At 32.1% G+C, this 10,266-nt stretch overlaps 1 protein-coding gene across 1 annotated transcript; it reads left to right on the top strand.

Moving 5' to 3' along the window:
• The first annotated feature begins 409 nt into the window (after window positions 1-409).
• LOC134261762 (dnaJ homolog subfamily C member 1-like) lies at window positions 410-7,280 on the top strand. The gene is made up of 10 exons (XM_062744165.1): window positions 410-566; window positions 695-796; window positions 1,984-2,030; window positions 2,877-3,048; window positions 3,359-3,629; window positions 4,118-4,263; window positions 4,608-4,727; window positions 5,629-5,692; window positions 6,036-6,400; window positions 6,555-7,280. The coding sequence occupies exons 1-10, from the start codon at window positions 432-434 to the stop codon at window positions 6,630-6,632; spliced, it is 1,500 nt and encodes a 499-aa protein (XP_062600149.1). The 5' UTR covers window positions 410-431; the 3' UTR covers window positions 6,633-7,280.
• The last annotated feature ends 2,986 nt before the right edge of the window (window positions 7,281-10,266 follow it).

Raw genomic sequence — 10,266 nt, 5'->3', positions numbered from 1 at the left:
AATCATGACCCCCGGGGTAGGGCGGGGACACAATAGGGAATCCAAATTTTACATATATAGGGAAAATCTTTAAAAATATTCTTCTCAAGACCCACTGGGCCAGAAAAGCTGAAAATTATGTGGAAGCATCCTGGGGTATGACCTCTGGGGCGGGCCTTAATATGGAATACAAAGAGGGAAATCTGGTAACAGGTGAGCGATGTGACCCATTGGCCTCTTGTTTCTCAAAGCCACAAGAAAATTTGCAGTATTGTACATTGATTTCTCTATCAAAGGTAATGTAACTTTAAATCAACCAGTTGTTTGTCTTGATCATGTTTATAACACAATTGAGTCAAAGCGTCTTAAGTATCAAATAGTTTAACGATAAACTGTGTAGGTACCTCTTCAATAAAAGGACTTTATTTACCTCCACTAGACAGAAGAGCGTGATGAAGTTGTTTCATGTGTTAACGTGGACTATAATTGCTAATTGTGTATTTTCTTGGGATACTGACGATTTAGAGCTTTTTGATTTGGTAGAGGAAGTAAACCAAAATTTCTACGAGGTTTTAGGGGTCCCCTCGGTAAGTGCTCTTTTGATCTTTCAATGATTCTCTCATTCCTCATGTTCTTTGTAACCATCTGTCTGATACATGTAAGTTGTTGTGCTTGTCAATTGCTTAATAAATTCATTGTTTTCATTTTTATCTAGACAGCTTCGTCCTCCGAAATTCGTAAAGCATACCGACGTCTTTCCCTCATTCTTCATCCTGATAAAAGCAAAGAGGAAAATGCTGAAGTTAAATTTAGACAAGTAAGTATCTGAGTATTTAAATCAAAAGTTATTTTCATAACCAGGTCCGGTACAACACTTACCATGTATATCCTATACATCTTTACTTAGCTACTAAAGTACACACAAATACACAAATGTGTAACAGGAAAAGAAAATGTGTGGCTGTTTTAAACCTCATATTAGCATAAAAGTCGTTTTTGACAGTTGCTTTCCTTATCAATAAATAAATAAAACATCTTATGTTATTTTATATGTATTTTCACAACACTTTCATATTTTTCCACGGCCCAAACCATTACAAATGTTAAAGCATTTTTCAGGTTACCCGTGTAAGAAAAGTTGCAAAGTTGTTGATGTAGTGATGGTTTTCATTTTTCAAACAGTACGTTTTAATACATTCAGTATGTATAGATAGTTTTCGATAGGCCTGAATTTAGCGAAAGTTACCTCCCGTTGGCCGCCATATTGGAGGTTTCGCCAGATTCCCAGTTTTCATTTTCCCTCTTTGTCTCCCCTACCAAGTTATAAGAAAATGTAGCAGAAATATTTGGTGGAAAATCTTTATCAAATAATTTTTTTTATTTTTAATCCAGACAGCTTCGCCTCCAAAAATTTATATACTTCAGAAAATTAATGATTTCTAATTCAAAATAGCAAATATAAAAATTTTTAATTGGTTTCATAACCAGGTCCGTTACAACACTTAGCATGCTCAGCATGAATATCATACACATCTTAAAATTAGCTTCATAAATCATTTTTAATGTTAGAGCTTTTTTCAGGTTATGCATGGCGGTCGTGTAAGAAAAGTTGCACGGTCTTCAAACAGTTGTGCATTATATAATAAAATACATATGTAGTTATTTTACTAGATTTGATAATATCCGACACATTAATTGCAAATTCATTGTATCAAAAATTTGAGGTGTAATAATAGTTTGAGCTGTTGATTTTATCCTGAGTAGCACAGTCATTAGAGCACCTGGTTTGTGAAACAGTGATGCACGGGTCCTGCATGGTTCCATTCCTGGTCCAGCCATTTTACATTTTCTCCTTTCCTGTTGTTGAAGATACAATTACTGAAGTCAGTGGTCACGTTTGCCCTCCCCATATTTTTTCTTTGCATCTCGATTGAATTCATGCATGAATAAAATTTCTGAATTTGAATTGATGTCAACAATCAATATCATATTTATCTTTTTCAGTTGGTTGGAATATATGAAACTCTTAAAGATGAAGAAAAAAGAAAAAGGTTTGTTTATATGCTCAAATACAGTTGCATACATGTACATTCTAATCACAGGCACTTGTTTCTGTAATGAATTTTTTTTATCCCATAGTGTAATAATAACACAAGGTGTCTCTAAGTACAGGCTGCATGGAGTAGCCCACCTTCCACAAAAGCAATCATTTTCTCATGGAAACTGAAGTAGAAAACTGCTTAATCATTATTATCTTTATAAAATGATGAGATGTCTAACTACAAGATACATGGAGAAGCCCATCTTCCACAATCACTTCAATTTCTGTATATTATATGACTTCCAATCTTCAGTCATCATTACCTTCATAAAGTGATGAGTGACATGCTAGATTTTTCATTCTCTCTATGACAAAAAAGTTGTTAAATGACTTCCAACTTCCAGATTTGTTTCTGTGGTCATGGTGTACTTGAAAAATGTATAGTTACGGAAACAAGTGCCTGTGACTTAAATGGATAATGATGTTGCAATACAGAAACAATTATTAGGACAACAATCATGACAATTAGAATGTATAAATTTTTGAATATACATTTACCCTATTATTTTTAGAGAAGTAGATTCACTTTTGCCTACATCCATCCAGAGGATGTAGGCGAAAGCCTGTCCATTTCTCTAAGGAGAATCATTTACAGTATAACCTGATTTTCTTCTTATAAGGCATATTCTCTTATAAGGCACATTCTAAACTTTAAATAATAACACTTTGCTTAAATCGGCAGTTGAAACTTTTGGTAAAATTGTATTTTATTATTTTTGTTATCCAGTTATGCAAGTTATATCATTTCATTCACATTGCTTATGACATGCCTCAAACTGCTTATGACATGTTTCAGGTATCACTTAGTGTTAGAGAATGGCTTGCCGGATTGGAGGCAGCCAATCTTTTACTACCGCCGGGTTCGTAAGATGGGACTGCTGGAGTTCTTTGTGGTTATTTTCGTTATCACAACAGTGGGCCAGTATATCATAATGTGGGCTGTTTATGCAGAGAGGAAGTTCACATTGGTATGTTTTTTATTCAATTTTTCAGATGGGGGAGGTATTGAATGTAAATCAAATGTAAAATAATTCCTTGTATTTCAAAATTTTACAATTAAGTTTAAATCAATGTATTAAAATAATGTACAAAATGAAACTTTTTTTTCATTTTCTTTTGTGTAAAAATTGGTCTCTTTTAAATTATTCTGGCCTGTGAGAATAACTACACTTGGAAAGCTTCTCTGTAGGAAAGGAAAACTTTCCAACAATCAAAATTTTGATATGAAATTCTTTTGTGTTATATCTTTTATATTTGGCATGCAATATATATTTGTAGTCAGAAAACTTTGGAGAAATGAGGGAAAAAGCAAAAAGTAAAAACAGGAAAGCTCGTCAACAACTGGAGGATCAAATAGACACTCTACTGGAGGCCAAATTGGACGCTGTCCCTCGCCCTCGAGTATCACAGCTCTGGCCAGTCGTGTTAGCCATATTCACTGTAATATCAGTTATCAATATTCCAAAAAATATAAAGAAGAGGAGGGAAGAGAGAGAAGAGATGAGGAGGCAGGAAGAAGAAGAAGCCAGGAGAAGGGAAGAGGAAGAAAGTGAGGATAAGTTTTATATCTAACCAGCCTGGAGTAAAACCAGAGCTGTCCCTAAGACCTGGGGGGATTACCCATCTATAATTATATAATCCTCCCAATTATTCTGGTATTCCCCCTCTACCCTCTGTTAAGAGAGGAACCCCAAACCCACTTCTTTTTCAATGTCCCCTGCTATTTCAATTCTTATAGGGACAATCATGGTTTTAAATTTATGTAAGATTTAGAGTAACTCATCCTTTCTCTGCTTTAGAAATATCAAGAGTATGAATCTCAACATATCATAGTACCATTATATACTACATTGTTTTTTTTTCAGCAGTTGTGAACAACATTAAATTTTAAGGTCTGACTTTTAACATAATTAGACTTTATCCCAGTGGAAAGAATTTATCAGTTACATGTGACATCTTTCAGGCATATGCATGTAATGTAATGTATTTTAAAATTTTATACATGTACCTGTTTATTATTTTCAATGATAATTATAGTTCTGGCGAAAGAGGAAAAATCTAAGCCTCGTATTGATGCAGCTCTAAATCCAAAAACAATCAAAATAGCAGAGGGAGAGGCAGTGGTGTACAATAATGTGATCAAACGTTCAGATGATGAAGATCAGGAATACAAACAAGTCAAGGTTAGTACAGTGTCATTTCCTCAAAAAGTAACTGTTATGTGCACACGTACACAGATATCAGCTCTAAGGTTTGGTGTAGAGGTTGTCAATTTTGTGAAATTTCTGTAAATTTACATGTATGTTTGAAACTTGTAAGTGTTAAGCCAAGAGTATGATTTGTTCTCTTTCCCATTTCTTTATTTAACCTTTTATGTGCAGAATTAATTTTATAGGCTTGTCTGCAAATACATCTTGTAGTTTGACCTATTTATTTAAAAAATACTTTTTCAGGGACAGTTCTGTAAAACAATATAATATTAAAGAATTTTTGTGACCTAGATTTGATGAGGAGTTTTACTTTGTAGAGTGGGGAATGGACCGATGAAGAGGTGGCAAAACTTGCTAAAGCTGCCAACAAATTCCCAGGTGGTACCCCCAACAGATGGCAGAAAATAGCTGACCTTGTGGGAAGGCCCATGGAGGAGGTGCTGTATTGTTGTCTATAGACTTAATACCCATGAAATTCTGACTGATTATCCGTAAAAGTGGAGTTTTAAGTGAGACGTAAATTTAGCAATTTGTCCTTAAAATGCAGTAATCAATTTTTACGAGAATTATTTTCAGTGATTTTGTGGTGTAAAGAAATATTTACATTTTAGCTTACCTCACTAAAATTTCTGTAGAATATATATTTCATTGTCAGAAATATATTTTATTTTTATGTGTTGGTTAAAATCTCATGACACCCTCGTGTTTATACTATGTAAAAATGACAAAATCGTTAATCAGAATCCTTATTAAAATTTCTGCTTAATTGTAATTGCAATTGTAAATAATTTTGGTATTTTAATTTATACATTTCACATAAATAGACTTAATACATGTAAAATCATATATATATTATTTTAGTAGACGACAAGTTTTCATAACTGTTATGATATGAGAAGTTATATATAAAAATACACTACCCATTCATCAGTTTTATTATTTTCATAGCCTATGTAATCATGCCATGCTTACTGGCTACCTGTACCAACTTTTTTTCCTGAAAAAAAGCAGTGTGCTAATTACTAAATTTAAAAAGTGGTAGTTATTTCATGTTTTGTGCTGCATTACCAATTATAATGAAGATTATTCTGTATTCTCTTGCCATATGTTAAATTTTCAAATGTGGAGAGCCCTGACATGTAAAATCATATCTATATTATTTTAGTATTTTCATGAAAATTTATATATAGGTCATTCATAGCTATTCTCTAAAAAAGCATTCACATTTAGAAAAAATTACATTAGAAAAAATTACTAGCTGTACCTTCTAACAACCATGTAGAGCATGAAGACACACACCTTGGGAAATATTAATTTGATTTAATTTATATATTTCAGGTAATCGCCAGGTGTCAAAAGATGAAGGACAGTCACGCCATGACATTATCTACATCAGTACAAGGTAACAAACATTTACACAAGCAATTGCAGCAAAAAGAAAATAAAAAAAAATACATAATTCTTAAATTAAGTTGCAATGTGCAGAAAAAAATTTATGAGCAACCTTTGAAAGTGGAGGAGTTGTGATGACATTAAAATGTGATCAAACTCCTTGAAGAGTAAGGGTTTAGCACTCTCTCCACAAATGGCAAAGAGTAGTTGATGTTTGTCAGAGACAGTAAATATAAACAAATTTTGATTCAGATTCATCATATATTTTTATAACAGAGGTGTATGCAATCCTTTATGTTCATTTGTATCCATATTCAAGTACAAAATTTTGTGCAATGAAATTCTATTTTTAGGGGGAGTGGGTAAAGGGAAAAAATCTCTGATTATATCAGATGACATCATATCTCAAAAGTCAGTTGAAAATAGTGATAGCCAGTCAGAGAAGGATATGTCTCAAAACGGTGATATACAAATCAGAAAGAGAAGCAAAGCTTCCAAAAAGACAAATGTAGAAACACTAAAGAGTACTTCCAAGGGGAGTAACTTAGAAGGAGGAGCATCTTGTGATAATACTCAGGACAGTTTAAGACTTACTGATGAATCTGATGGTTGGAATAAGAACCAGCAGACGATTCTAGAGTGGGCATTAAGACAGCACCCCAAAGGTACAGACCAAAGATGGGAGAAAATAGCAGAACATATTCCAGGGAAATCTAAGGTAAAACTTGTTTACATGTAGTGGTGCATTTTCTTGTTTGCAAATTGAGCAATGTTTCATAAAAAGTATTCTGTATGAGTACCCTAAATTTTGGAAAAGTGTTTTGTACCTGAACCAAGGGAACAAGATTTATAATATATGTTTTATTTAACAGGAGGATTGTATATCCAGATTCAAGTACCTAGCTGAACTAGTTAAAAGAAAGAAAGAACAGACAGGAAAAAAAGACTGAAGATGTGAATATTAAAGCAGATCATGTTCTCATCACCAAATCTTTTAAAACAATTTTTTATCATAATTTTGTCACAACAAAGATTTTCACTTGTGGTGTGAGCACTGCCCTTCCATTTGAGAGCTTATAAAAGATCAGTACATTGTATGTGTTGCACTTATAAAAATCATCAGCTCTCAGACTATGGACTAGGAATACTTTAAAGTCCAAAGAAAATAGTGAATAGGATATTAAATTATTTTATGATTTAATATATTGATTCATAATGAAGTATTGATCAAATTCTAGTACATGAAATCTTCACAAACTATAAAATGAAAAACATTTATAAAAAGCAATCATTCTATTCCGCAAGATCTTTGTATCAGATATACATGTAGTTATTAGATTTTGCCGTAGCTTATTGTTGAGCTTAGAGAGTGCCTTTGTATGTTTATTGTACTTGCCAAAGACAATTTTACAATTTTTTAAGTAAGGTAGGATAATAGTTATTTTAGATTTAAATATTACTGCAAGTTATGTTTACATGTAATACACTAGAGAAAAAGTGTTAAATCAAAATATTGATGTGAGTTTCTAATGGCAAAACTTGCACATCTCTGGTATTGAATGCATTTTAAAAGCAATAAATGCATGAGATATTATTAATATAGCGTTGGTACTGTGAAAATCTTATCTGATTTCTAAGAGAATTCCTAATGCTGCTGATAGTGAATCAACACTGGAAAAAAAATGGCCAATGCTGGCTAGCTTTAGCATGAAAATAATTAAAAGAATCAACATTTTGGACAGCAGAGTATTTGGAGAATTTTTTTAAAATACTTCTATGTCGAACATAAATCAGAGATGCAGGGAAGATAATTGTAGTATGTGTTTCATTGTACCAGTCAAGGTTTCACATGCTGTTCAGCTAAGAAATGACTAGGTTATAGTTTTTGTAGCATGTCTCTTAAGACAGATATATATTAAAGGAGCTTGATTGGATGATGTATACAATTATACATTCATATAAGGATGCCTGTACAAACTATCAGAGTTGCATCATATACTAATTTCGATTTATATTTTCTGGAGGGTGACCAGGTTAACGTTTTTGGAGCAGGTTCAATATTTGGTAACTATTTGCTTTTATATACCTGGACAGAAGTTGCACGATGATACTGCTAAAGATGTACATACTGGACCTGCCTCAGATGTTGGATATGACCTACATTTTCCACAGAAGTGACCAGGTGTATGTTCTAACCAACTTAGCACTGAGGATATAATTAATGCAAACTACCAGAATTGCTTCAGATGCTGGATTTGACTTACATTTTTAGCTTAGATTTTCAACGAAGTTGGGGATGGTTATGTGATACGTACCCTAGGCTTAAGGTTAAGGTTTTTGGAGCAGTTTTCTTTTAAAGCTTTTCTATGCCCTATATTGATTAGACATGCATGGAAGATGCTTCTAGTGTGTTTCATTGTACCAGTCAAAGTTTCAGATGCTGCAATAATGAATTTCAGCAAAGGAATGACCTGGTTAATGTTTTTGGAGCAGCTGTTGATGTAGGTCTCGTTTCCAAGTAACTACAATATATGAGTCCTATGTTGACCAAACTTGCATGGATGATACATCTAAGGATGCACACTAATGGACTTGCTTCGGTAAAAGAATTCTACAAACATTTTCCAGATAATGGACCAGGTAAAAGTTATGGGTGCAGGTCTATCACCAAGAAACTATAAGGCCTATATACCAAACTTGCACAAATGATGCATCAAGGGATGAAAACTTTCATACTTGCTTCAGATGCTGGATCTGAATTGCATTTTTTTTTAATTGATGGGCGACTGGTTTAAAGCTTTTGGATAGGTCTATTTCAAAGTAACTCCAAGCCCTATCAGATCAAATTTGCATCAATTTTGCATTTTTTTGGATGTACAATTTTAAAATGTTGGTTAATTTACTTAAAGACATTTTATCCGAAGGAGAAGTTCTGTAATCAAATTATTATATTCCTTTATGTGGCTTTCTTGAGTAATTAATATTCTTTGTCGTGTCTTAATAAAAATTGACAATATTAACCCTTTGTGCTATTTCTAAGGTATTTTTCTAAGGTTATTTTTATTGCAGCAAAAAATATCTATGATGGCCTATTCAAATATTTTCTTTACAATGTAAATTTTGCCTTACATAAAAACAACATTTTTTTAAGGTCTCTCTCTCTTCTCAGCTGAAAATTATAATATGATCAAAACATGAAGTCTAATTTTCCGTATTGCATTTTACACAGGTGAGATGCCACAGCCTTTATTTAAAAAAAAATCTCATTTTAGTTAAAGGATTAAAGTGCATGTGAAAAACTGCGACCCCTTGTCACCAAAATGAAAGAGAGAATCCAGAATGTAAACCTAGTTTTGCTTATAAATACACATTTATTATTAGCATTTTATACGTACTGCATGTCCAAATTATACACACCACACCCCCACCTCTAAAATAATATAATATCACATATTGCCTCGAACCTGCACGATTTAAAAGCATTAAAAAGAAAAAAGAGGGAAAGAAAAGAAGAATTAAAGTAAAACTGACCCAAAATCATTTACACTGTATCATTTATAAAACTAATTAATGTGCATACACAGGAATTTATGTTCAACGAGGTTCGTTAGCTTAAATTTATTCCATGTTTTATTATTTTATGTACAGCATTATTTTACAAATAACAAAACTATTACGTACTCGGTATAAAAAAAATGAAAGAAACGTTCTGAAAAGGGGTAACCTTGTTCTTTCTTTTAATTAATATTACATTATTACATTGAATATTAAGATCGTAATTTTGATTCATATATAGAAGTTCAGGTATCATGTCAAGGGTATATATATTAAAATTGAAATTTGAGTGTCGTATTTGGAAAATAAATTGCCGGGTTTTTTTCTGTTCATTTTTTTTCTTTTTTTAGGGGTTGATCATATCGATGTAAACAACAAAAGGTTAAATTTCATTAAAAAAAACACTCTTGCATAGGGAACTCCTTATTTTAAGCAGTGTATTTGGTTTCTTTTTTTTTAAATCAAAAACCGATAATAAACACCTACAAATTTGATATTTTTTTTAATTTTTGATTAGTATAGTGTACTTTAATTCAAGTCTTTACAATGAATTAAAAACAAACTAGACTTTAAAAGAATTTCAAATATATGTTTTAAGTTTAATAAATTATTTGCAACATTTTTTACCGAAATATAATATATATGTATATTGATGTTCCATGTTTACTTAAATATACGGATAAAATCTGTTTAATACTGTTACAGATGTTTTATTTTTAGCTATAGAAATCAAGGATTATTCACCATATTAGGTATTATAATAATTTTTAAATGTACAGAGATGCATGGACGAATTTATTATCCAAGCAAAAACTATCTGCGATTTGTACTGTGTTGAAGAGTTCCACAATAATCTGTTTCAAATAATTCGTTTTACTACTATTTCTTATAAGAATGATCTATAGTATGAATTATTTGAAACAGATTCCCTGGCTCAAATCATGCTTCTATGTGTCACAACAGTATTAATTTCTGTATATATTCTATCAGAAAAATGCGCAAGTTTGATTCTCATGATGTAACTGCTTT

Source organism: Saccostrea cucullata, unplaced genomic scaffold (assembly GCF_032062105.1).
Source record: "Saccostrea cucullata isolate Sc308-1 unplaced genomic scaffold, CSIRO_AGI_Scuc_v1 ctg356, whole genome shotgun sequence".
Classification (NCBI taxonomy): Eukaryota; Metazoa; Mollusca; class Bivalvia; order Ostreida; family Ostreidae; genus Saccostrea; species Saccostrea cuccullata.
Note: the sequence above shows the minus strand (reverse complement) of the source record. Positions and strands in the feature narration are given on the sequence as shown.

What these genes read in the sequence shown, in the direction of transcription:
- LOC134261762 (XM_062744165.1), top strand. Translation starts at nt 432, where the DNA reads ATGAAGTTGTTTCATGTGTTAACGTGGACTATAATTGCTAATTGTGTA. An exon ending in CTGAAGTTAAATTTAGACAA is followed by an intron (nt 797 to 1,983) that starts GTAAGTATCTGA and finishes TATCTTTTTCAG; the next exon opens with TTGGTTGGAATATATGAAAC. An exon ending in ATTATCTACATCAGTACAAG is followed by an intron (nt 5,693 to 6,035) that starts GTAACAAACATT and finishes TTCTATTTTTAG; the next exon opens with GGGGAGTGGGTAAAGGGAAA.